At 40.3% G+C, this 26,023-nt stretch overlaps 1 protein-coding gene and 1 pseudogene across 2 annotated transcripts in view; one reads left to right on the top strand and one right to left on the bottom strand.

Annotated features, from left to right (window-relative positions):
• Pak2 (p21 (RAC1) activated kinase 2) overlaps nucleotides 1–26,023 on the bottom strand; it is a 62,305-nt gene that overhangs the window by 15,673 nt on the left and 20,609 nt on the right. For both annotated transcript variants that reach the window (XM_041673323.1, XM_041673324.1), the window contains 9 exons: nucleotides 23,975–24,182; nucleotides 12,395–12,495; nucleotides 10,627–10,774; nucleotides 9,614–9,645; nucleotides 8,574–8,681; nucleotides 6,393–6,522; nucleotides 4,640–4,703; nucleotides 2,441–2,489; nucleotides 1,587–1,699 (listed from right to left, as the gene is read on the bottom strand). In XM_041673323.1, the coding sequence (XP_041529257.1) occupies nucleotides 1,587–1,699; nucleotides 2,441–2,489; nucleotides 4,640–4,703; nucleotides 6,393–6,522; nucleotides 8,574–8,681; nucleotides 9,614–9,645; nucleotides 10,627–10,774; nucleotides 12,395–12,495; nucleotides 23,975–24,161 (932 nt within the window). In that variant the 5' untranslated portion in view covers nucleotides 24,162–24,182. The remainder of the gene's footprint in view (nucleotides 1–1,586; nucleotides 1,700–2,440; nucleotides 2,490–4,639; nucleotides 4,704–6,392; nucleotides 6,523–8,573; nucleotides 8,682–9,613; nucleotides 9,646–10,626; nucleotides 10,775–12,394; nucleotides 12,496–23,974; nucleotides 24,183–26,023) is intronic.
• Nucleotides 2,679–2,800, top strand: LOC121462092 (annotated as a pseudogene).

Here is a 26,023-nt window from a genome sequence, read left to right on the forward strand (position 1 = left end):
TCTGACACTCTTCTGGCCTCTCTAGGTACCGTCGTGTGAAATAGTGCACATAGACAAGCAGGCACACACATACACATAAATAAAAAAGTTCTTAAAAGGAGATGGGATAATTGATATAATTATAATTTCGAAAAATAAAAAGAGATTCCAAAAAGCAAGCAAGGAAATGAACCTGAAAATTTTGTTTTTTTTAATACAGTCTTTACAAATAAGGATTAAAGTCTCATAATATATTATCTTTCCCCTATTCTAAGCAAATTTAAATACAAAAGAAAACCATCTTTTTTTTTTTTGGTTTTTCGAGACAGGGTTTCTCTGTAGCTTTGGTGCCCGTCCCGGAACTAGCTCTTGTAGACCAGGCTGGCCTCGAACTCCCAGAGATCCGCCTGCCTCTGCCTCCCGAGTGCTGGGATTAAAGGCGTGCGCCACCACTGCCCGGCAAGAAAACCATCTTTAATCTATTATCTCTAATGCAACCTATACTATCATTCACTAGTTATCTAATAATGCTATAACCCCAGCTTCCGGGGACCAAAGCAGGCACATGGCAAGCCTGAGGCTTTCCTGGGTTATATAAAACAAAAACTGTACTCACAGTTTAAAAACTGTGTGGCTAGTCATCTCTGAGATCATAGCATGAATCACAGCCAGCCATTCCTTAGTGTCTCTGCTCTGCTCACTTCAATGAACACAGCACTGCCGGCCATCCTTCATGAAAATGTCCTCTCGTTTGTCAAGGGAGGTCCTTTCAGAAAGGCCCTCGACTGCAGTGTGCAGTTTTCACCTTTCTTCCCCTCCTCCTTTCGGCTTTCCTTTTCAGCAGGGGCATCTCAATCTAAAATGCTATGCCTGTACCAAATAATGAAACTACAAATTTCTGGGTTTTTGCTTTTTTCTTTTGTTTTTTTGAAGACAGTTAAGTACTAATTGTTTTTTTTTTTTTTTTTGGTTTTTTCGAGAGACAGGGTTTCTCTGTGGTTTTGGAGCCTGTCCTGGAACTAGCTCTTGTAGACCAGGCTGGTCTCGAACTCACAGAGATCCGCCTGCCTCTGCCTCCCGAGTGCTGGGATTAAAGGCGTGCGCCACCACCGCCCGGCTAAGTACTAATTGTTAAATTTATTTTGTGTGTTTTGCTTACGTGTATGCATGCATGCAGAGACTGGAAGAGAGAGGTGAATGCCCTAGAACCAGAGTCACAGGAGGGTATAAGCCATTACGTGGCAGCAAGGGCTCTTAATTGCTCAGTCATCTCTCCAACCACAAATGCCCATATTTTTATCCCAATGTATGTTTTTCATTTTTTTATGTTTTAAGATTTATTTATGTAATTTATGTGTATGTTTGCCTCACTGAGCACTATGCACTATGTGAGTGTTAACAGAGGCTCAAAGAGGAAGTGGAGTCACAGGAAGTTGTAAGTTGCCATGTGGGTGTTGGGTATATGCTCATGAAGAGCACAAGCTATTTCTTCAGCCTCCCTTTCTCATTTCTGACTTTCACTCACTCTCGTCTTCCAATGCTGGAGTTACAGTCATGAATCACTACCCCGAGTTGATCTCAACTTTCAAGAAAATATTCGTATTTACCTGTCCAAGAAGTTGACTATGTTGGGATTCTTTAATTCTTTCATCACCAGAATTTCATTAATGATCAATTCCTTCTTTGGTTGTTTCTGTAAGTTAATCTGCTTAATAGCAACCTATAATAGAAACATATTTGAAACATCAAAACAGCATTTCTAATTCTCTGACAGAGTTACAAGCACCAATTAGCTAGTTATATATGTATACCTTACACAGTGAGATTGTGACTTACTCATACATTATGTTTTTACATGTATACTGCCTAGCTACAATGTTTTGTGATACAGATTCTAAATTATATTTGAATTTGTATTTAAAACATTTTAAAATGAAATTGTTTGTTTTCTGTGTGTGGGCTCTGTGTTGGTGAGTGACTTTACCTGCTCAACTACCTCACTGACCCTAGATTAATGTCAGTCTATACAAGGAATTACTTTTTAAAAAAAATTCTAAACTAGCAAATATTTAAAAGTATTTCCTTATTCATGATCCTGTACAAATTCATCTTTTTTCCCCTAACATAATAACTGTTGCTAATTATTATAAGAATTAGATCAATTCTTCTAATACATTACATTCTAGGGCTGAGGAGACAGCTCAGCTGCTAAAGCACTTCCAAGTACAAAGATATCAGTTCCTTCCATCCCAAAACCTTTTGTGGTGGCATGTATCTATACATCCAGAGCTGGGGAAGTCCACATAGACAGATCAGCCTCACTTATTTGGTGAGGATAGCCTCTGGTTACTACACATTTATGTACAGATAAGCATATACACTCCATGACCCACAACATGGTTCTATTCATTATTCCTTCTCCCTACACAAATAGTCAACATGAAGACTAAACAGTAGCTACCTCTTGCCCCAGTGCTACATCAGTTGCAGTAAAAACTGTACCTGAAGCCCTGTAGGAAAAAAAAAAAAAGAATAGAATTAAGTTCTTAAGTTACACCATTTACAGTATTCAAACACTTCAGGCTTTGAACAACTGAAAAAAGATTCAACATCTTAGACTAATACTCCTAAAACGAAAAGAGGGGAGAAAACAGTGAGGTGATCCTTGTGGCCAAAACTCAAACACAAATTTTTCAGACCTATAAAAATAAAAGGAAACCCTTGGGGCCCTGGTGTGCAATGGTTGCAAACAGCAGCCTCCTTGGTAGTATATGCAGCCTGTTACCTGTATGGGATGCCCTAAGGGACCTTGGAGACAATTTTCTGGCACTTATTCAAGTCTGATCTCAATGCTGTCTCCAATGTAGGCTCCAGACAGGCATGCGTGGTGCCTTTGGGAAGCCCCAGGGCGCAGTGGCCAGGGTTCACATTGGCCAGGTCATCATGTCCATCCACACTAAGCTGCAGAATAAGGAACATGTGATTGAGGCTCTTCGTAGAGCCAAGTTCAAATTCCCTGGCCGCCAGAAGATCCACATCTCAAAGAAATGGGGCTTTACTAAGTTTAATGCAGATGAATTTGAAGACATGGTTGCTGAGAAGCGACTCATGCCTGATGGCTGTGGGGTCAAATATATTCCTAATCGTGGTCCCCTGGACAAGTGGCAAGCCCTACACTCCTGAGGGCTTTCATGGTGCTCTCCTGTACCCTACCAAATCATGTTCAGTAATAAATCTCACATCCAGTCTGCTTAAAAAAATAAAATAAAATAAAAGGAAAGAAGAAGAAAGGAGGGGGGAGTGGAGGAGGAGGAATAAGAGAAGAGGAGAAGGAGGAAGAAGAGGAAGAAGAAGAGGAAGAAGAAGGAGAGGAGAAGCAGTAGTAGTAGAAAACAGCACATCCTCAAAAATCTCCTTCTATGCTTAAGTGGCAGGGCATGTTGGCACACACCTTTAATCTCAGCACTCTGCAATTTCAACACTCAATCTCTGACTGTCATTCCTAAGTATTATTCTTGTTCATTCATCACTATTACTGTGCAACTTATCAATTATGTAAAAACACAAAGGTAGGAAGCCTGAGATGTAGCTCAGTAGTAAAGCCCTTGCCCAGCAGGCACAAGGCTTGAGTTACTCTCCAGCACTGAAAACAAATGGTGACTTTCTATTTTTTTGTTATTAAAATCAGTGTTAAATTAAGATTGGAAATAAGGGCTGGAGAGATGGTTCAGTGGTTAAGAGCACTGCCTGCCCCTCTAAAGGTCCTGAGTTCAGTTCCCAGCAACCACATGGTGGCCACAACCATCTGTAATGAGATCTGGTGCCTTCTTCAGGCATACATGCAGATAGAATATCCAGAATACTGTATACATAATAAATAAATCTAAAAAAAAAGATTGGGAATAAAACAGTAAGTAAATAAGTAATAAATAAACTGCCTTTAAAATACATTATATATGTGCAATTTTTCTACCTCACCATCTATGGAAAATGATATACAGGAAAAAGCAATGAAAGCCACACATGGCGACACACACTTTTAGTCCTAGCACTGGGGAAGCTAAGGACAGACGATTACTAAGACTTGGATTATACAGTGAGTGTGGGATCAGCCTGGGCCACACAGGGAACTTTGTTGAAGATGACGATGATGGAGGAAGTGAAGAAGAGATGAGGGTCAGAGAGAGAGAAAGAGGGAGAGGGAGGACAGACAATACAAAGTTACTACTAATCAGTGCTGGATTACTTTTATTTTTATTTTTTTAATTTTAATTTAATTTTATTTTTTGGTTTTTCAAGACAGGATCTCTCTGTGTAGCAGCACTAGCTCTTCAGACCAGGCTGACCTCGAACTCACAGAGAATCCGCCTGCCTCTGCCTCCTGAGTGCTGGGATTAAAGGCGTGCACCACCACTGCTCAGTCTATTTATTTTCTGAGACAGGGTCAGGCTATGGGCTGGGCTCCAGTCTGTAACAATCTTGCCACAGCATCTCAAGTGATGGTGCTGCAAGTATGCATCATTATATCCCAATTAGAAGTATAGTTTCTATTTACACAATCTCCCAAGGTACCACCCAAAATAGTGAAGTGTTCAGTGTCAGAGGGTAGATTCTGTATATCCATGAGTACTGAGTATCGTATCAATAGAATCAAACTTACCCTTGTCCAATTTTTTCATATCTTGTGTATTTTTTCTTAGGATCACCGATGCTCACAATAATTCCTATTTAAAACAAAAATTAGAAGTCAGTCAAGCAAACTAAATATAAATAAAATTTGATATTATTCCTTTTAATAGCCTGCATTGATTATAAAAGTACTTTCCCATACACTAAGTTTCAAAAATAATTTGCTTTAAACAATCAACACTAAAGAAAAATAAGCAGGGGCTAGAGAATTGTCTCAACAGTTAAAATCACAGGACCTGGGTTCAATTCCCAACATCTACATAGTGGCTTACACCCATAACTCTAGTTCCAGAGGACGCAACATCCACTTCTGACCTCTGCTGGCACCAGGCATGCATGCAGTGCATATACACACATATAGGCAAAACACTTAATACACATAAAATTTTAAAGTTGAAAAGAAATTAAGAAAAATAAGCAATAAAAGGTGGTGGCACACTTTTCCAACGGGTTGGACTTTTTTTTTTTTTGTATTTTGAGACAAAGTTTCTCTGTGTAGCCCTGGCTGTTCTGGAACTCACTCTGTAGACCAGGCAGGTTGATACCCCTGCCTCTGCTTCCTAAGTGCTGGGATAAAAGGCATGTACCACCATTGCCCAGCCATCTTCTACCTTTTAATATACTTAGAAAAACTAAATGTTTTGGGAAAAAAAAAAAAACTTCAATATATTAAGAAATAAATACTAAATTCAAGAAATTAGAAAAAATAATTGAAACTCATATTTACTATTAAAACTGGAGAAAATATCTCAGCACTGTCAGCTGCTCAAGGCAATACATGAATACATGAAGCAAAGTTATAATCTACCTAAGTACTCTACCTCCAAGCTATAAAACACAAAGCCAAGACCCACAGTAAGATACCGAAAAAAGATCTGCAGCAAAAGAGGGGCGAGACAACTAGAGGTCATGACTAAATGCTGGCAACCACTGTTCTGGTTTATTGTTTCAAAGTAGCAGCTTTCCTAAGAAGGATTATTATGTATTTCTTTTTTTTTTTTTTTTTTTTTTTAGTTTTTCGAGACAGGGTTTCTCTGTGGTTTTGGAGCCTGTCCTGGAACTAGCTCTTGTAGACCAGGCTGGTCTCGAACTCACAGAGATCCGCCTGCCTCTGCCTCCCGAGTGCTGGGATTAAAGGCGTGCGCCACCACCGCCCGGCATATGTATTTCTATAGAATGCCACGGTAAAAGCAGGTTCATAATTAAAAGGAATAAAAACAATAACTAGAGCACATCCATGATTTAAACACTATCTACCCGGAGACTTTCCTTGAGTACTCCCTCCCCCCAGGTCAGTGCTATTGGAAGCTGCTATAGATTTGTGAACAGATATTATTGTTACCTTGCTGACACATATTACAGAAGGTCGTGTTCTTTAGGAAAAATTTTATGTTTCTTTTTTGTTTAGTATGTATGTATATGCATGGGTGCACGCTTAAGTCTCCACAAAAGGAGGTCAGAAAACTTGGGGAGTCGGTTCTTTCCTTTCTCCATGTGGATCCTAGACGTTGGACTGGGTCATCAGGCTTGACGGCAAGTGCCCTTTTATAGGTTTGTATTGAGAAGCTATATGCAACCCTCTGACAGAGTCAAGCTATGTCCTTTGGATGTAGCTGGCAGGGACCAAGGGTTTTGCATACACTAAGCAAGTGCTTCCCCCAGGCAACAACTATCCCCAGCTCCGAGACAAATGTTTTTAAGGAAATAAAGTATAGCCTGCATACTTAATTTCTCCATAATCTCTTCATCTGTCATCTTGGCTTTCTTCTGTTTGTCTGAAGACTTGGCACCACCATCAACATTAGAATCACCAACTGGAGCAGGAATAGGGTCAATGACAGACCGTGTGTAAATCTGCAAAGAAATAGTTCATTGCTGAGACTTGAGAGAAAACATTATCACATGGTCTTGGTAGCAGAAAAGGCATCCTTTGGACCTTTTTTTTTTTTTTTTTTTTTGCTTAGCAAAACTAAGTTATTTTTCCCACTGTTTGGAAGAATGGGACAGTATATTCACACAAGAAACACAGAAACACATGGGGGCTGGAGAGATGGCTCAGAGGTTAAGAGTATTGCCTGCTCTACCAAATTCCCAGCAACCACATGGTGGCTCACAACCATCTGTAAAAGGGTTTGGTGCCCTCTTCTGGCCTGCTGGCATACAGACAGACAGAATATTTTATACATAATAAATAATTTTTTTTTTTTATTTTCGAGACAGGGTTTCTCCGTAGCTTTTGGTTCCTGTCCTGGAACTAGCCCTTGTAGACCAGGCTGGCCTCGAACTCACAGAGATCCGCCTGCCTCTGCCTCCCGAGTACTGGGATTAAAGGCGTGTGCCACCACCGCCCGGCCATAAATAAATATTTAAAAAAAAAAAAAAAGAAACACATAACTGCCAAGCATAGTGTACATGTCTGTAAGCCTAACACTCAGGAGGCAGATACAGCAAGGATAGCTTGGGCTACACAAAGACCCTGTTATAAATACTCCCACCTCCCTAAATCATGTAACCAGGAAATAATGCATAATATCTTTTTTGACACAGCATGTATTTTGAAAGTATCTAGCAAAATAGGTCTATGAAATTCCATATCTAACAAACTGAGAACAATGTAATGAAAGAAGCACACATTACTCCTCCAAAGGACCCAGATTCAATTCCCAGAACCCATATGGCTGCTCATAACCACCTGTAACACAGTTCCAGAGGATCTGATGCCGTTTTCTGACTTCCATAGGCATCAGGTACAATGTGGTACACAGATACATACCCAGGCAAAATAGTCACACACATAAAATAAAAATAATAAATAAATAAAAAGCACACCTGCAGCCAGGGATGGTACACACACCTCTATCTGGGTGCCTGAGAAACAGGCAGGAGGATCAAGAGTTCTGGGCCAGCCTCAGCTACATACTGCCTAGACCACATGAGAACCTGGCTCAAAACAAAAACAAAACAAACCCAGCACAGCTTAGGAACAGAAAAGAATAAGAGTCTTGATGTTGAAATAACTCTAACCACCTCCCCTCCTAAGTTTTACAAACTCGACACTGATTGTTCCCTTTCCAACAGCCAGTCCTAAATCATAAAGATATAACAGTGCTCTACCACCGCGTCAGTCTCAGCTCTGCCTGCAGAGCAGAGCCGGGTCCTAGGGCAGCAAAGCACATCCTGCATTCTACCTCATCACAGCGGGAAGGGCAGGACCGGCGCAGCTTCTCACTGTTTGTCTCTACTTAAGGCCCCTATGCTTAAAATTCTCTTAGTAAGTAATTTCACTCTTAAATGCTTCTTGAATAAACACACAGTCTTTGAGAGCAAGGTAAAATACATAATCCAGGGAATAGTAATGATTTAGTTTTAGATATAATAGTTATCTATCTTGAGAAAGTTAAAGAAATAGATCCTCCTTAGAATAGAGGAACAGAGAAATACAGAAAGAAAAACCCAGTGAGTTATGTAGCTCTAGTTGGCCTGGAACTCACTAAACAATGACCTTAACTCACAGAGATCCACCTACCATGCTGGGATTAAAGATGGGCACCCACCAAGCCTATTCAAGACATTACTTTTCAAAGTAGTTTTATTAATTTTAATTTGCTTATTGTGTGCATGTACACATGCACCAGAATGTGCATGAGGCGGTCAGAGGGCAACTGGTAGGAACTGGTTCTCTCCCTCTACCTGTGGGTCTTGGGGACTGCATGCAAGCTGCCAGGCTTGGTAGTAAGCAACTTTTACCTGCTGGTCATCTCATCAGCTCCAAAAAGTAGGTTCTGATAATTAACCAGTTTCTCCAGACTACAGTAGTTCAAGCTTGAGGGCCTTTAAACAACTGCAAGTCAAATGCAGACCAGTGTTTTCAAAGACACAGTGCAGGTCACCAGCCAATCACTCACTGATTTTGTATGATCTGGCCGAGGGGCAATGACAGGAGGAGCAGCATCTTCATCATCATCGTCTTCCTCTGTTACTACTGCTGATGTTTCTGATCCCTTGGTATTCAGCTGCATTCATCACATGAGCAAAAAAGGAGGGTAAACCAATAAAATTAAAAGGTTAAAATGTGACTCCCCTTTTAAAATATTTTAAAGAAAAATCTATAGCTTAATAAAAACAAAAGGATTTTTTAAAAAAGTTTATTTTTTCAACAGCTCATTTAAAAACAATCAAACTTTACTGGTTCTGATACAATCAATTAAAAAGTAAATGAATATATGTGGTGAATATAATTTTTAGTGGGGAGGAGGCTCTGCTAACGACTGAACCAAGGCCTGTGTATGCTCTAACTGCTCTAGCACTGAACCACTGGAGTACTATTCTTGCCCTTTACAGACGCACACACGGTGCTCTATAAGTAGGGAATCGACTTCATGGGAGCAAAGCAAAGGTCCTCTGGATGATATAGACACAAACCTCACTTTGAGGCATTTGAAAGATCCTGGTTTACCAGTTAATAAAGCAAGAAAAGGTGCTGGTATGTTTTAACTACTTAGAATGTGCCATAGTTTATCATACTCTGAATGGTACTGATAGGAGAAGAGACTATGCCATTCAGTTCACCATATTTAAGTTCGAAATTGAAACACTGGAGAAGTAGCTAAATTGCTCTGGAGGGCATTATAAAGTTTAGTGGCTTTAAAGTGCCCACCAAAATCCTATTTACTTCTTCTCTTCAACTAATCAAGTAGCTAACTTAAAACAAAAACAAAAAGTAGTTATTTATCTGATGGCTAACTTTATTTTACTTTTGGTTTTTTAAGACATGATCTTACTAGTTATCCAGTCCTTCAAATATGCAGTGAACTCACTACCTTGGTGAGTTATGAAGTCAGAGACATGAGCTATGACATGTGATTTTATATTTTAGTAAGCAAAATAAAGATTTGTTTTAGGTAACCTAAATTAGAACATAAACTATAATAAATGATTAACTTACTGCTGGTGTTCCAGAAGGGAAGCCATCTTTCTCTAAATGTGAAACAGAAAAGACATTACCAATTTGAGAGAGAAAACAACAAATAAATAAATAAATAAATAAATAAATAAATAAATAAATGTATGTGCAAAAAGGCAGACAGGGTTTTTGCAATGTAGCTCTGGCTGGCCTGGTATCTGCTATAATCCCTGAATAATCTTTCAAGTTTTAGACTTCATTTCTTTCGTGTGCGTATGTATTCTGCCTTCATGCATGTGCACATGTGTCTGGTGACCCCACTGGATCTCTTGAAACTGGAGTTAGGGATGATTGTGAGCCACCACATGGGTGCTGGGGACTGAACCTGGGTCTTCAAAGAACAACTAGCACTTCTTAACCTAATCCCTGAGCCATCTCTCCAGGAAGTTTCAATTTTTTAACAGAATTTTTTTTCTTTTCTTTGAGACTGGGTCTTACTGTTGTGTATCCTTGGCTGGTACGGATCTCAAAATGTAGACCAGAGTGGCCTTGAACTCACAAAGACCTGCCTGTCTCTGCCTCCTGTGTAATGGGATTAAGGTGTTTTTCAGCACACCCAGAAGAGTAGAAAAGCATTTTTCTTTTCTTTTTTTTTTTTTTTTGGTTTTTCAAGATAGTGGAAAAGCATTTCATTTTAAAGCCTGCCATTTATTTATAAAACTCACTTCAATTTATACCACTAACAATAACCATCTCTAGCATGAGCTTGTCTATTAATTCAGACCTTTTGCCTTCTACTGCTGAAAGTCATTTAAAAGCATCCAAGAAGAAAAGACTAAATAAACAGAGCCAAAACATCCACCAACTCCATTTCTGGCAAATGATGAGGTTACTACAACCTCCGGACATTCAGTCATGGCATCATGGGTCAACCTCTTTACTCTCTAAAGGCAGATTTATGCAGGAGAGGAGGGACAACAGCAATCCTTCCAGTTTTCACTTTCCCAGAGGAATCTTTTCATCTGACAAGGCTCTGGCACTGTCTGGTGTCTTACCAGGAGGAGTGAAGCTCAGGTACTTCTGCTTCACAGTGTTGGAGTCATAGAACTTCAAGACATCCAGCACAGCCTGAGGGTTCTTCTTCTGCTCCAGTTTGGTAATGTTGGAGGTCTGCAGCAGTCTCGCCCACTGTTCCGGCATGCCCTAACAGGAAGAAATTCACAATTCAGTTAGGATTTGAATTGCTCTAGTAAAGAACATTTTCATAGATCAATGATAACCAACCAACACACATAAATTTTTGGCTAAAATGATTTTTTTTAAAGTTACTATTTTTTTGATGTATGCATGAATGTTTTGTCCATATATATGTTTGTCTGTACAGTATGTGTCATGGATGGTTGTGAGTTGTGATGTGAGTGCTAGGAATTGAAACCAGGTCCTCTACAAGAACAAGTGCTAGTAACTACTGAGCCATCTCTATATAGCCCCTATTTATTAGTTTTGAAACAAAGTTTTAACTATATAGCTCAGCCTGGCCTGGAACTCACAATACTACCCTCAGGTGCCTAAGCTTTGGGATTATAAAAGTATACACTTTTCTATTTGCTTGTTTTTGAGGTAGGATTTCTCTGCGTAGCCCTGGCTATCCTGCAGACTCTGTAGCTGGGATGAAGGCTTGAGCTACCATATCCGACCAAAAGTATAATCTTTTTTTTTTTTTAAAGGACTATGTGGTCAAAGGACAGATTCTAGTGTGATCCTCAGGTGGCTTCCAACATTTGTTTGAAATAGGGACTTCAACTGATCTAAAATGTTACAAGTACGCTGGGAATGCAGGATCACTCCCAGCATAGCATCTGGATTTTATTTGAGTTTTAGGGACCTGAATTCAGATCTTTTCATGCTTACAAAGCAAGCATTTTGCCAACTGAGCCATTACCTAGACCTAAAATTCCATTTCTCTGTATCTGTTTTTTCATAACTATAATTTATAGGCTCAGCTCTCTAGAGAAAAAGGTCATCCAATTACTAATTTCTTTAAAGGTTATTTTATGAATATGAACGTTTTGCCTGCATGTACGTAATTCGGAACCACATCTCCAGCCCCAATTACTAATATTTTTATGACAAGCAAAAAACAGTAAAAAATTGATAACTAACACTAGTCATGATAGCGTGTAACCCCACTCTCTCAGGGGCATTCAGAGTTTCAGGTTTTACTGGGATCGTAGTGAGAATTTGCTTTAAAGAAATGACGACAAAGGAAAAGGAACTAATCACATGGGATAGAAAAGTTCAACACCAGTCATGTTAACTCATAGCTGTCACCCCAGCACACAGACAGGAAGGCAGAAATAGGAGGGCTGAGTTCAAGACCAGCCTCAACAACAAAATGAGTTCATAGGAAGCCAGCCTGGGTTACATAATAATCATGTCTCAAAAAACCAGAGAGAAAAACTGATTTAAAACTTAATCCTAAAAATGCTTGAGTACGCCTTTTCTGTTTCTTGAGTATGTGCACATTTGCAGAGGTCAGAGGATCATCTCAGTCATCACTGTCTTCTACCTGGAGACAAGGTCTTCTGTTTTCACTACTTACATCACACACCATGCTAGCTGCCCTGGAGCCTTCGGAGACTCTCGTCCCCATCCCACTGTACGAGTACCACAATCACTTCTGTGTTCTGTGTTGTATGCATTCTGGGGATTTAAACTCGGGTCCTCACACTTGTACAGAAAGCGCTTCTCTTCACAGAGTGTTCCCGCAACCCTTCAGCACTGTTTAACTGCCATATACAAACCTCCAGTAGGTAAACTTACAGTGAACTCTCCAGTAACAGCATCAAAGCCAACATGGATGGTGTGTTCAAAATCAGATGGAGGAGAAATCTCTGGCCGTTCTTTTTCTTTCTTTTTACTTCCTAGAGGGCATGGGGGTGGGGAGAGAAAAATAATCTCTTTAAACAAGGCTATTTATGGCATTTATTATTTTGTATTTTTTCTGAAACTGATTAGGAATGAAGTTATTGCAAAAGAATCCTATTCTGGGAACAGTGGCTGACAGGAAACTGGCACACAAACATTCATCCTGCTGGAAGGTGCCTCCAAAGACACATTTACAGAGGTCACTTGAGTAAGTTAAAGCCTTCTTTCCCTCCCTCCTCCTCCACCTGCTTTTCTGAGACAGGGCCTCATTCTTCAGCCAACAATGGCCTCAAATTAATGGTAATTCTTCGGTATCAGCCTACAGATATTAAGGTTGAACACATGAGCCACCACACCTGGAGTACACTTTCCTTTTTGTTACAGTTGTAAATGTTTCATCTTTAAATTACCCAACTTACTTATGGCTTCACTGCACATTTTTTTTTTTTTTGCACTATCAATATAACATTCTTTGCAAATTCAAACAGAAATTCCTTCTCCTCCTCCGTCTTCCTGCTCTAACCCGCAGCTTCTAAACCTGTGGTTCTATTTCTGGATGCTCTGCACCCCTAAAGTCATCTGTCTATCATTACGCCAATCCTGTTTACCTTGATTACTGTCATCCTCATACAAACATTGAAAGAACAGTCTAAGTCCTTATTTTTCTTTTAACTTATTTTCAAATCTGCTGGGATTATTTCAGGTTCTCTATATTATAATATGAAATTAAGAATATTTTAAATTTCTACAAAAAGCCTTCTAGGAGCCGGGCGGTGGTGGCGCACGCCTTTAATCCCAGCACTCGGGAGGCAGAGGCAGGCGGATCTCTGTGAGTTCGAGACCAGCCTGGTCTACAAGAGCTAGTGCCAGGACAGGCTCCAAAGCCACAGAGAAACCCTGTCTCAAAAAACCAAAAAAAAAAAAAAAAAAAAAAAAAAAAAAGCCTTCTAGGACTGTGACAGGAATTGCATTTAATTCTATGAATCAATTTAGAGTTTATTGACACCTTGCCTTCTGACCCATGACCAACAGCAAATCTGTATTAATTAGGTCTTTCTTTCAGCCATGTCTGCTAGTACTGGAAAACAGAATACAGATCCTTCTACTACCTTCATCATACTTCTGCAGAGGAATACTTACTAATTTTTAATGCTACTAAAAATGGCAGTTTTGGGGTTAGGGAATGTAGCTCAGAGAAAGCTTGCTTGTCTAGCATGCTTGCAATCTTGGGTCAGTGCCACCAGAAAATATAAAATAAAACACATTCTTCAGGACTGATCTTATATTCCGAGACTTTCTTCTACTTATTTTAAATTTTTTTGAGGGCACCACAGGATAAAGTAACATGCTGTGGTAAAGTAAGGAAAAGCTTGCATGCCTTTTCAAATTTGGACAATTTACTTATTCATTTATTTACTTATTTAACCTAATTAAATTGGCTAGTCCCTAGTCTACAACATGGTTCAATGAAGGTGGGTATTTATTTATTTATTTTTGGTTTTTGCTTCCTCCCACCCCCAGACAGGTGGTTTTTTTTTTTTTTTTTTAAACCTGTGTCCTGGCTGTCCTGGAACTCACTTTGCAAACCAGGTTGTCCTTGAACTCAGAGATGGCCTGCCTCTGCCTCCCAAATGCTGGGAATTAAAGGTGTGTGCTACTGTATTTGGTCCTCACCCATTGCCTTTTTAAAACACTGTTGGATTACCACTGTAAAAATTTTGCCAAGATTGTCTATCTATGGTCAAGAAATGTGTAGCTCTCTCTCTTTTGTAATGTTTTTGATTTGGGTATCCAGGTAACGTGAAGCTCATTAAATGTGTTGGGAAACATTACCTCTATTCAATTTTCTGGAAATTGTATAGAACTGGTAATTACTTCTCCCTTAAATATTTCATTGATGTACTAATGAAGCCAGGCAGGTCATAAGATTTTCTTTGTGGAAAGATGTAGCCAGAAGTTTCTGTCCCACACAGTTCTGCAACCATTCAGTACCAAATGAACAAGAGTTTTATATTAATTATAAACTATTTGGCCTATTGCTCAGGCTTATTACTAACTAGCGCTTACAACTATTTCACCCATAATACTTGTCTATGTTTAGCCATGTGTGTTGGTACTTTTTCTCGGTAAGGCATTCTCATCTTGCTTCCTCTGCATCTGGCTTGTGACTGCCTTTCTTCTTCTCTCAATTCTCTTAGTGTGGTTGCCCTGCTTACTCTTCCTGATTAAACCAATATTAGTGACAAATCTTTACAGTGTACAAGAGCATTGTACAAGTACACAGCAGAAAGAGTTTAGCTTTTCTAGGAAATACGGTCTTCTTTAAACTTTTCTTTCTTTTTTTAAAATAAGTTCTGAAAATCTGTATCTTTTAAGAAAAGAAATTTCAGTCAGGTAGTGTCAAGCACACACTTTTAATCACAGCACTTGGGAAGCAGATGCAGGTGGATCTCTGTGAGTTCGAGGCCAGCCTGGTCTACAGAGAGAGTACCAGGACAGCCAGGCCCACACAGAGAAACCCTGTATTGGCAGATAAAATAATTCATTTTCCATAATTTGAATTTATCAGTACATACTTGTACAAAACATTACCTTGTGTCTTCTCAGTGGAGACTGAACCTGGACTCTATATGTTTTACCCTGACTTTTACCCCCAACCCCAGAAAACCTTTGATTCTACCCTAACATGTAAGTTCATACAAAAATGTTATATAAAGAAGTGGATTTCCTAAAGGTAGTTTCAGCTACTTTACTTATTGTTTTTGCAATCACTCGAACCAAATTTTATTATTCTCTTCCATCTCTTGTGTCACATCTACCTGTTTAAATTGAACAATCCAACGAATTTTAGTATATCTAGAATTCCATAAAATTATCACCATGTAACTAGCATATTTTATCATCCCCTAAAGAAACCTTGTATCCATTAGCACTTTTACTCTTACCTTACTGTAACCCTTCATCAAATAATAATCTTTTTTCAGTATTATTTATTTTCATGTGTATGTGGATATGCCTGCTTGAGAATACGTCCACTGCTTGTGTGCAAGGTACCTCAAAGGCCAGAAGACATTAGATGACCTAGAAATGGAGTTACAGCAAGCTGTCAGCTGTACGCTGTGAGTACTGGGAACCAAACCTAGGTCCTCTGTAAGAACAGCAGTGCTCAGCAATCTTGACCACTGACTCATCTCTTTATCCTCCAGTTTTTTTAAAAAGTAATTATTTTTCTTAACATGTGTTAGCATTTTACACAAGTATATAAGTGATGTAGGAGGGTCGGTCATCTGTCTATGTGTTGCTTTCATTGGTTAATAAAGAAACTGCCTTGGCCCTTTGATAGGACAGAAAATTAGGTAGGTGGAGTAAACAGAACAGGATGCTGGGTAGAAGGCAGTGAGGCAGCTGCCATGGGGTCAGACGCCATGGAGCCAGCCACCAGGTCAGACATGTTGAATCTTTCCCGGTAAGCCACCACCTCGTGGTGCTACACAGATTATTAGAAATGGGTTAGTCAAGGTGTGAGAATCAGCCAATAAGAGGCTGAAATGAATGGGCCAGGCAGTGTTTAAATGAATACAGTTTCCGTGTAATTACTTCGGGTGTTAAGCTAGCTGTGCGGGAGCCGGGCGGGACAAAAAGCAGGCCTGCCTGCAGCTCCTTCTACATATAAGCATACCACTTATGTGAAGTGCTCATGGAGGTCAGAAAATAGCATCGGATCCCTAGAATTGGAGCTTCAGATGGTTGTGAACCATTCTGTGGGTACTAGGAATCAAACCCAGGTCTTTGCAGGAGCAACACGTGCTCTAACAGTAAGTTACCTTCCGGCCATGGATCTTTTCCCCTATTATTTCTATTTCCCTCATTCTATTTAATTTGTTCATTATTTGCAACATATGACTGTTTTCTTTTACATTTCCCATCTGGGTGCTTTAAAAAAAACTGTGGGAGAATTTTCTTGATTATTTTATCAGTATTTCTCAATAATTTCCTCCTATCACATTTGTTCTGTTAATTTTAATACTGATTTTCCAAGAATTATTTCTCTTCATTCTTCAATCATTTCTTCTTTCGGAAAACCCTTATCTTGTTCATGAACTTGTCTTTGTTCCTCAAAGACCATGTTGTAGGTAGATACATGATGTAGGCTGGGTTTTCTGGTTGTTGGTTTTCTCTAAAGTGGAAGGCTTCTAACTTTCTGTCTAATAAAATTACCTGATTTTTGGAGTCAGAGTCTTGCTATCTGGCCCCAGCTAGCCTTGATTTCACTTAGTAATCCAGGCAGGCCTCAAAGGCATGTGCTATCCGGTGCTCTAGATGTTTTCTTCCGATGTCTGGTGACCCGCTGCTGTTCACTCTTACAGAAAAACATTACACAACTAACTGGGAGACCAGCTAGATCAAAGATGAGGATGAGGCTCAGGCTCAGGGTATATAAAGCACCTTCCTCCAGAACACTCTGCTTATCCAGAGAAAGCCCCCACATCTAGTCTGAGGGCCAGGATAGACACAAAGTACTGGGAACGTTCACAAGACACAGAGGAAAGGAGCTCTGTGTGATGACTTGGACCAAATCTGTATTTTTTTTATCCTAATGCCTAAACTTTTCTCCCCTCCATACTGTCTTTAAATCCTGAGTCACTCAGATTTTTTTTTTTTTTTAAATTTTCAAGACAGGGTCTCTCTGTAGCTTTGGAGCCTGTCCTGGAACTAGCTCTTGTAGACCAGGCTGGCTTTGAACTCACAAAGATCCACCTGCCTGTCTCCCGAGTGCTGTGATTAAAGGCGTGCGCCACCACCGCCCAGCTGTCACTCAGATTCTTAAGAGAGAAAAATGGATCCCTTCTCTCACACACTCCATCTTGCAATCGCCGTCTCTCTGTCCACTCAGGCAGGTGTCTTCTTTCCACTGCAATCTTCCCAGTGCACATGAGAATCTTGGACACTACTGCCTTCTCCTTTCCTTTACCCTTATAGTGACTTAAAAACAAACAATACTTAAGCTGACATTTTAGTTAGGTCTTGGGGTTTGGCACACACACACACACACACACACTATAAAGATTTTAAAATAAAAAAATAAAATATTGCAGTATCTTAAAACCCAAATCTGTTTAATTCCACTTGTTTTTCTCAAGTACTTGCTGTATTTTAGTAATCTCAGAGGGAAGAGCAAAGTGTTTTTCAAACAGAATCTGAAGAATTAAAAATTGATCAATATGTCATATTTAACCAACAAGATTCCACTGCACTGCTGTTTGATAAATCTGTACATAGACATGCTAGTGCATGTTGTTCTTTGCTCCCAGAGACCCTACTAATCTAACACTCACAGGAAACAATACCATTTTTGGCCAGTAGTGACACATCTCTGCAAAATGTCCATGCTTTCTCTAGATTCTCCAGGTATACATATCTACCAACAAGAGATGTAGCAAGAAGGAAGGTCATGCCAACTGTGGAAAGGCAACTACTAAGCTTGCATAAAATTTTGTTGTCTTTACTACAACACACAATTACATCTATCATAAGCAACCTTTCATTTTCCACCAGATTGACTTGAGTAATCTCAGGTCAGGACCTCTAGTTCTTTTCATGTCCCCAGGCTTCTAAAACTCATTATACTGCAAACAGGACAAAGGATTTGCCAGCCACTAACTAATAGTTTAATTTGTATACCATTTTTTTTTGTTTTTTTTTGTTTTTCGAGACAGGGTTTCTCTGTGGCTTTGGAGCCTGTCCTGGAACTAGCTCTGTAGACCAGGCTGGTCTCGAACTCACAGAAATCCACCGGCCTCTGCCTCCCGAGTGCTGGGATTAAAGGCGTGCGCCACCATCGCCCGGCTTGTATACCATTTTTGTAAAGATGACAGAAACAAAGCTTGTGTATTAAGAAAATGTTTCTTTTTTTTATTTCTTCTTAAAAATTTATTTTGTATACAGTGTTCTGCCTGCATGTATGCCTGCAGGCCAGAAGAGGGCAGCAGATCTCATTTCGGATAGTTAATGAGACATCATGTGGTTGCTAGGAATTAACTCAGGACCTCAGAAAGAGCAACCAGTGCTCTTAACCTCTGAGTCACCTCTCCAGTGATCTTTCTTCTTTTTAGAAAGTCCTTTGCAAGCCGGGCGGTGGTGGCGCAAGCCTTTAATCCTAGCACTTGGGAGGCAGAGGCAGGTAGATCTCTGTGAGTTCGAGGCCAGCCTGGTCTACAAGAGCTAGTTCCAGGAGAGGCTCTAAAGCTACAGAGAAATTCTGTCTCAAAAAACCAAAAAAGTCCTTTGCAGAGGCTTTTCTCCTGTTACATCAGGTACTTCTTCACCATTTCCCAATGCGTACGACTGGAAAACAATGTCATTTTCTTATATGATCTTGATCATAGATAACCAATCCAAGGTGGGCATCAACAGCCCCAGTCCCCCATTTAACATTCCAGCCAACTGTTTCACAGGGTGACTGAGCTATGCCAGAATTACAAAAAAACAGCATAGCTCCACTGACCAGATTATAAGGAAGGACAGCTGGTGTGAAAGTTCCCTTTCCTAACACAATGAAGAAGTCCAGTTTAAATCAGCAAAGAACAGCAAACAAGTATGGGGAAGAGGAAGAAAGAGAAGTGAGCAAAAGCATCGCTAGGTTTTACTGTATCTAAGGTCCAGCAGCTTCTCCACCTTTGGGAAGTTAAAGAATAACAGCCTAGAGATGGACCTAGATAAGGAAAATGACGAGAGCCAGGTGGCTCAGTGGGTAAAGATGCCTGCTGCCAAGCCTGACAACTGAGCTCCATGTTGTGGACGCACATCCTGGAAGGAGACAAACAAGTCTCACAAGCTGTGCTCTGATCTCCACACATGCACCACAGTTTACAGGCACATGTATGCACACACCTACAATAAATATAAATCTTTTTTGCTTGTTAGTTTGTTGAGACAGGGTCTCTTGTCTCTTTCTCTATTATAGCTCTCTGGCTATCCTCAAACTCATAGAGATTTGCCTGCCTCCTAAGTGCTAGAATTAAAGACATGTGTCACCTGGCCTAATATATGTATATATATTTTAGAAAGTGTTTCTCTGTGTAGTTCTGGCTGTCTCAGAGTCACTATGTAGAGCAGGCTGGTCTTGAACTCACAGAGATCTACCTGCCTCTGCCTCCTGAGTGCTGGGATTAAAGACATGCACCACTATACCCTTTTGTTTGTTTGTGCTTATCTTTATTTATTTAGAGATAGGGTTTTTCTGTGCAACAGTCCCTAGCTATCACAGAACTAGCTCTTATAGACCAGGCTGGCCTCAAACTCACAGAGATCCGTCTGCCTCTGCCTCCTGAGTGCTGGGATTAAAGAAAGGTGTGTGCCATCACTGCCCAACTATGTGCTTATCTTTTCAATTAAAAGAAAAAAAAAAGAAAGAAAACGACACAATATCCTAAAACTAAAAAGTCTATTGAATTTCACTTGTTTTTTTCACAAGTACTGATGATATTTTAGTAGCCCCTGGATGAGGGTCAAAGTTTTAGAAACAGCAACTGATAAAAAGATATGAAAGTAAGCCTCAGAACAAACACATATTAGACAGACCTGTTCTACAGATTGGTTGTAACTATAGATGCCAACATTGGGCAGAAATAAATAATTCTGCAAGACACCCTAGCTTTGGAGAAATCTATTCATGTTTAAAAATAAGTCAACTTCCCACTTTTGCTTGTCAAAAATAATAATCTATAAGATGTCTACAAATAACACATCACTTGATGGGAAGTAACAGACCATGGAAACTTCTCTGACTCACTTCTAAAACCTTTAAATAACAAAACAGCAGTGGCGAGAAGGACAGGAGGTAAAATCCTGAGGCTCATGCTGACATGAAATTTAAAGTCACTGCTTTTTTCTACAACTGACCTAGTTGGAGTCACAGAACAGCCTCTTGAGCAGCTGGGCCTGGGGGTTCATACCCACCATCCCAGCACTTGGCAGAATGAGGCACAAGATTGTGGTGCATTCCAGAACAGAAAAGAGGAAGAAAGAACACTTATCTACTTAAATGAAGACTCCTCAGTTTCCAGTCCAACAATCAGTGTTATCTCCAAATTCATGAAACTAAGTTTGTTCCATAACACAGAAGAAAGAGTATTTATTCTCAAGGAAGTAGGTGAAGTATAAACCAGTATTAATATTAGTACTGGATTTCTGGACAAGAAAGGATGTTTACGTAACATCTTCATTCTTCAAACCCCATCGGATATGTAAAGTGCACACAAGTTTAATAATTGGGTGTAAAACTGCCTCGGCTGATGAACACTCTATCAACTCAACACTAGCTATCTAACTAGAGCCTATAATAAGCCAAGACAAGGGCTCACTGTCATTTTCATTATTAAAACTACTAAATTGGCTTAAGCCTCCTGCAAAAGCCCCACAGTTTTCAAGGTAGTCTTAGACCTCCAAGAAAACCTAATTTCTATACTGCTACTAGTCTCCTTAAATTCTGCAATGGTTGCTCAGGAAACAAGAAAAATTCGAGTTCTACAGCATAGAAGACAAGGCCCTTGTGACCAGATCTTCCCCACTTTTTCATTTCTGTTGTGTGCAGTTCCATGTGAATGTCACACTTAGCTGTAATGGTCATGTGCCCTCTCTGTTTTTAAATCACACTGGCCTGCACTCAGTGCCACGATATACCATGACCCCGTGGCCAGGTCACTGACCATTCTTTGCTAGGCATAGAATACACTTTAACCACTGCTTCATTCTAACCCTCCGTTCTGTCTTAGAAAGCCTTCCTAAAACTCCAAATTAGTCAGACATATTACACTACCATTGTGTCAGTCTTCATAGTTCACAACTACATGTTACGATACTCCGTCCATCCCTCAAAATGAACCTAGGGCCTCACAACATGCTAAGGCAAGTGCACTACCCATGAGATATAGTCCCAGTTCCACTAGCTTTTGGACGTGTGTAGTAGGGGTAGGGACACTGTCTGCTTTGCTCATCATTTAATTCCTGGTGATTCACATAGAGTATGCAAACATTAACAGGTAAGCAAAGGATCCCTTCAGTGAATTTTTTTTTTTTTTTCGAGACAGGGTTTCTCCGTAGCTTTTTTTTTTTGTTCCTGTCCTGGAACTAGCTCTTGTAGACCAGGCTGGCCTTGAACTCACAGAGATCCACCTGCCTCTGCCTCCTGAGTGCTGGGATTAAAGGCATGCGCCACCACCGCCAGGCTGTGAATTTGTTATAAAAGGCCTAATTCTTTTTATGTGCATACCCTGAAGGCCAGATGTCTACACTGTCTGTATCATCCCCTACCTTACTTTCTGAGACAGTGTCTCTCATTGAACCTGGAACTCATCAGCTGGCTAGACTGGCCAGTGAACCCTTGGGATCTGCCTGTCCCCTCCCTCCCAATTCTGGGGTTACAGGTACACACTGCAATCTGGCTTTTTATATAGGGGTTGCAGATCGACTTCAGACCTTCATGTTTACAGAACAAGCACTTTACCCACTGAATCTCATTCCACATTGCCCCCCCTCCTTTTTTTTATTTATGTGTGCATGTGGTATGTGTTTAAATAAGAGGACCATTTGTGGGTGTTTGTTCTCTTTCATTATGTGGATGCTGATACTTGAACAGGCTTTCAAATTGCCATTCTTCTTCCTTTTCCCACTGATATAGTTCAGGATCCCAGCCAGTGGGCCAACGACAGTGAGCAGGTGGTTCCATCTTGATTCTAGATCAAGCTGACAACTGGTATTAACCATCATGAGCATGTACCTCAAATATCACTGCTATAGTTTAGTTTATATATGACTTGTTTGTTAATGGTTCATACCCTGGAGGCTTGATCCCCAGTAAGCAGTATTCTATAAAAAAGCAGGCCATGGTTCTGCATGTCTGTAATCACTCATGTTCCCTGAGAGGTGGAAGCAAGAGTACTAGCAGTCATAAGACCTGTCTCAGTTACATAGAGTTTGAGGCCAGTCTCAGTTATAGGGAATGTCTAAACAAAACAAAAATCAACCAAACAATAAAAATGGTATAGAAAAGTAGTTGGAACTTTAAGGGGAAGGACCTCATAGGAGTAATGACCACTTTCAGAATGGATTAATGGTGTCAGCATAGTAATTTCTGAGGGAGCAGATTCTCACAAAGGGTAGCTGCACCTCCTGACTCTTCTGCTTCTGGGCTTTTGTTTTTTAAAATATTTATTTATTATGTATATAACATTCTGCCTTCACGTATGCCCGCACACCAGAGGAGGGCGCCAGATCTCATTACAGATGGTTGTGAGCCACCATGTGGTTGCTGGGAATCGAACTCAGGACCTCTGGAAGAGCAGCCAGTGCTCTTAACCACTGAGCCATCTCTCCAGCCCCCTGCTTCTGGGTTTTAAACATTCTCATAAGTAGTTGGGTCCTCTTCTGAATCTTCACCACGCTGTGACATGGACCTCATTAGACACTGGGGTTGTTGTGCTGTTTGGAGTTTCTAGCCACCAGAAGCACAGACAAAATAAACCTCTTTGGGGGGAGTGGAGTGAGGGCTAAGACAGTTCACTACATAGTCTTGGATGACCTGGAGTTTACTATGCAGACCAGGTTGGCCTCAAACTCATGGAGAGCCACCTGTCTCTGCCCCTTGAGTGCTGGGATTACAGGTGCACACCACCACACCCACATAAAGTACCTATCTTCTCAGATACTTTGTTAAAGCCACACAAAATAGATTAGGGCAATCACAAATCCCACTAATGTCAGGGAGCTGTATAAAGGTCTCAGAAAATGAAGGTAAGAATAGAAATTCACTTTATGTAGCAAGCAGACTGAACAAGCATTCACACTTTAATAAGGTAGTTTTGCTGGGCATGACAGCACACACTGCAGGCAGGAGGACCAACAGCTTTGGCGACACAATAAGACGCTGAATGAATGAATACATCTTTTTTTTGGGGGGGGGTAGTTGTTGTTTTAAAGACAGGGTATCCCTGTGTTTTCTAGTCTGACTTTGAATTCCTGAGTTCAACTGATCTTCCTGCCTCAGTCTTCCAAGTACTAAGTAAGGGTTTGAGGCATCAAGCCCACGAGAGTCTGTTTAATAGTGCCTATTATCAAGAGTTTTCTTTTTTCTTTGTTAAGGTTTATTTATTTTTATTTTATGTGTATGAGTGTTTGCCTGCGTGTATGTACCTGCAGCACATGTATGAGAGGTATAGGCAGCAGTTGTGGAGACCAGAAAAGGGTGTTGGATCCCCTGGGACTAGAGTTACAGACGGTGGTAAGCTGCCACGTGGGTGCTGGGAATCAAACCTGGGTCATCCTCTGCAAGAGCAGCAAACGAGCGTAACTCCTGGGCCATCTCTTCAGCCCTCAAGGGTTCTCGTAGATCCGTCTATTATTCACCATAGACAGTATCAAGATAGGAAACATATCATGTGCCAATAGGAGACTTCCGAAATTATAGCAGCTGTTTACCTTTTTCTGTGCCTGAGAATATGGAGATAATTTTGTTCCTGGGTTTCTTTTCCTCTGGAACAGAAGGCAAAGGTTTCAAACTGTGATTGGCCGATAAAGGATCCTTTCCTCCGGTGCTAAAAATGGTACTGCTCATTCGCACAGGAGGTGCTGGAGGCTTGTCTTCTAGTTCTCCGTTATCAGACATGATTCAGAATTATGAAATGGCCTGGAAGAGAGGCAACATGCAAAACATTCAATTAATAACAAGGTTAGACAGCACAGACAGTAATCACTACAATTGCAAATTAGAAAATGTGATCCAGTTAGTTACATTAGCAAAATCTGGGTAAATACATGATAAAAGATAAAACAAATTTGCCTCAATAAAACCAGTCTGCACTGAACGCTTGAAGAATATGTTCACGCTAACACATTACAAGTGATTTAACTAACCAATGATTCTGAGATGATTCCAAAATAAAAATGAACATGTTTGTGTATCGTCTCATTTGGTCAACATGACACAAACTAGAATCACCTGGGAAGAGAAAACCTTAACTGAGGAACTGCCTCCATCAGACTGGCCTGCGGTAGTTTCATGACTAATGACAATGTAGGAGGGCCCAGCCCACTCTGGCACGACATGGGGAACAAGTCAGTAAGCAGCATCCCTCCCGTGCCATTCCTTGATAGCAGAGTGCAATCTATACATCAGCCTTTTCTTTCTTTCCCTTCCTCAATTTGCTATTGGTCAATATCTAGTTTTAAATTTTTCATAAGGTATCCGTGTTTTGCCACAGCATTAGAGAAGCAAATTAGAAAAATTCAATTTTTTTTAACGTTTTTATTGTAATGTGTTGTGTTTTGCCTCTGTGTGTGTGTGTGTGTGTCTGTGTGTGTAGGTGCGTGCGCCCACCAGAAGCCAGAAGAGGGCGTCAGATTCCCTGGAACTGGAGTTACAGACAGTTGTGAGCACCATGTGGATACTGGGGATCAAATCCAGATCTTCCCAACAGCAGCCATGCTCTTATCCACCAAGTCACCTCTCCAGCCTGTTTGTTTTTAAATAATTAGGCCTAAACTTGTAGGGCTCCTCCTGCTCCAGCCTCACAAGCGCTAGGATTAAAGGCATGGCATGCCACATAATATGGAGTCTTAAGAAAAATTGATTTCTGCAGGGAACAGCCACACTGGATATCTCTGGTAGGCCTACTGTCAGAAGCAGAGATGGTCCTTGGCTCTCCTTTATATGTGCATGGATGTGCACACATGCAACGAAGGCCAGAAGTGGATAAAGGTGTCTTCCTCAATAACTCTATACCTTCTATTTTTCAGACAGGGTCTCTTATTGAAGCCTGAACTCAATAACTGGATCGAATGGATGGCTAGCAAGCCCCAAGGATCCCCCTGTTTATACCTTCCTAGTACTGGGAGTATAAAAACACCTGGAGTTTTTTGTTTGTTTGGTTTTGGTTTTTCAAGACAGGGTTTCTCTGTAGCTCGGAAGCTACACCCCCCCCCCCACACTCACACTGGTCTTAAAAACAAAAACAAAAAAATGGGAAGAATAATCTTAAAGTTTACATGGAAGCACAAAATACCAAGGGAGCCAAAATAATCCTTAGCAAAAATAAGAATATGGGAGTTAACACCACACCTGAGCTTAAGTTACACTATAGAGCCGTGGTACTGGCACAAAAACAGACACACAGATAAACAGAAGACCCAGATATCAATCCCACAGATAAAAACACCTGATTTTTGACAAAGATGTTAAAAATATACACTGAATAATAGATAGCCTTTCAACAAATGGTGCTAGGAAACTGGATGTTCATATACAGAAGAATTTCATATTTAACTTTCACAAAAGTCAACTCCAAATGCATCGAAGATCTTAATGTAAGAACTGAAAATCTATAACCACTAGAGGAAAAAAGATTCCAATACTGATGTAGGCAAGGATGTTCTGAATAGGGAAACTCTGCTAGCTATATAGCTTATAGAGGTTTAATATCAAACAGCTATGTTCATTGTCATCTACAAAGCAGAACTGAATCTCTCTTT

Source organism: Microtus oregoni, unplaced genomic scaffold (genome assembly GCF_018167655.1).
Source record: "Microtus oregoni isolate MIOR12 unplaced genomic scaffold, Mior012 000023F_ref0000262, whole genome shotgun sequence".
Lineage (NCBI taxonomy): Eukaryota > Metazoa > Chordata > Mammalia > Rodentia > Cricetidae > Microtus > Microtus oregoni.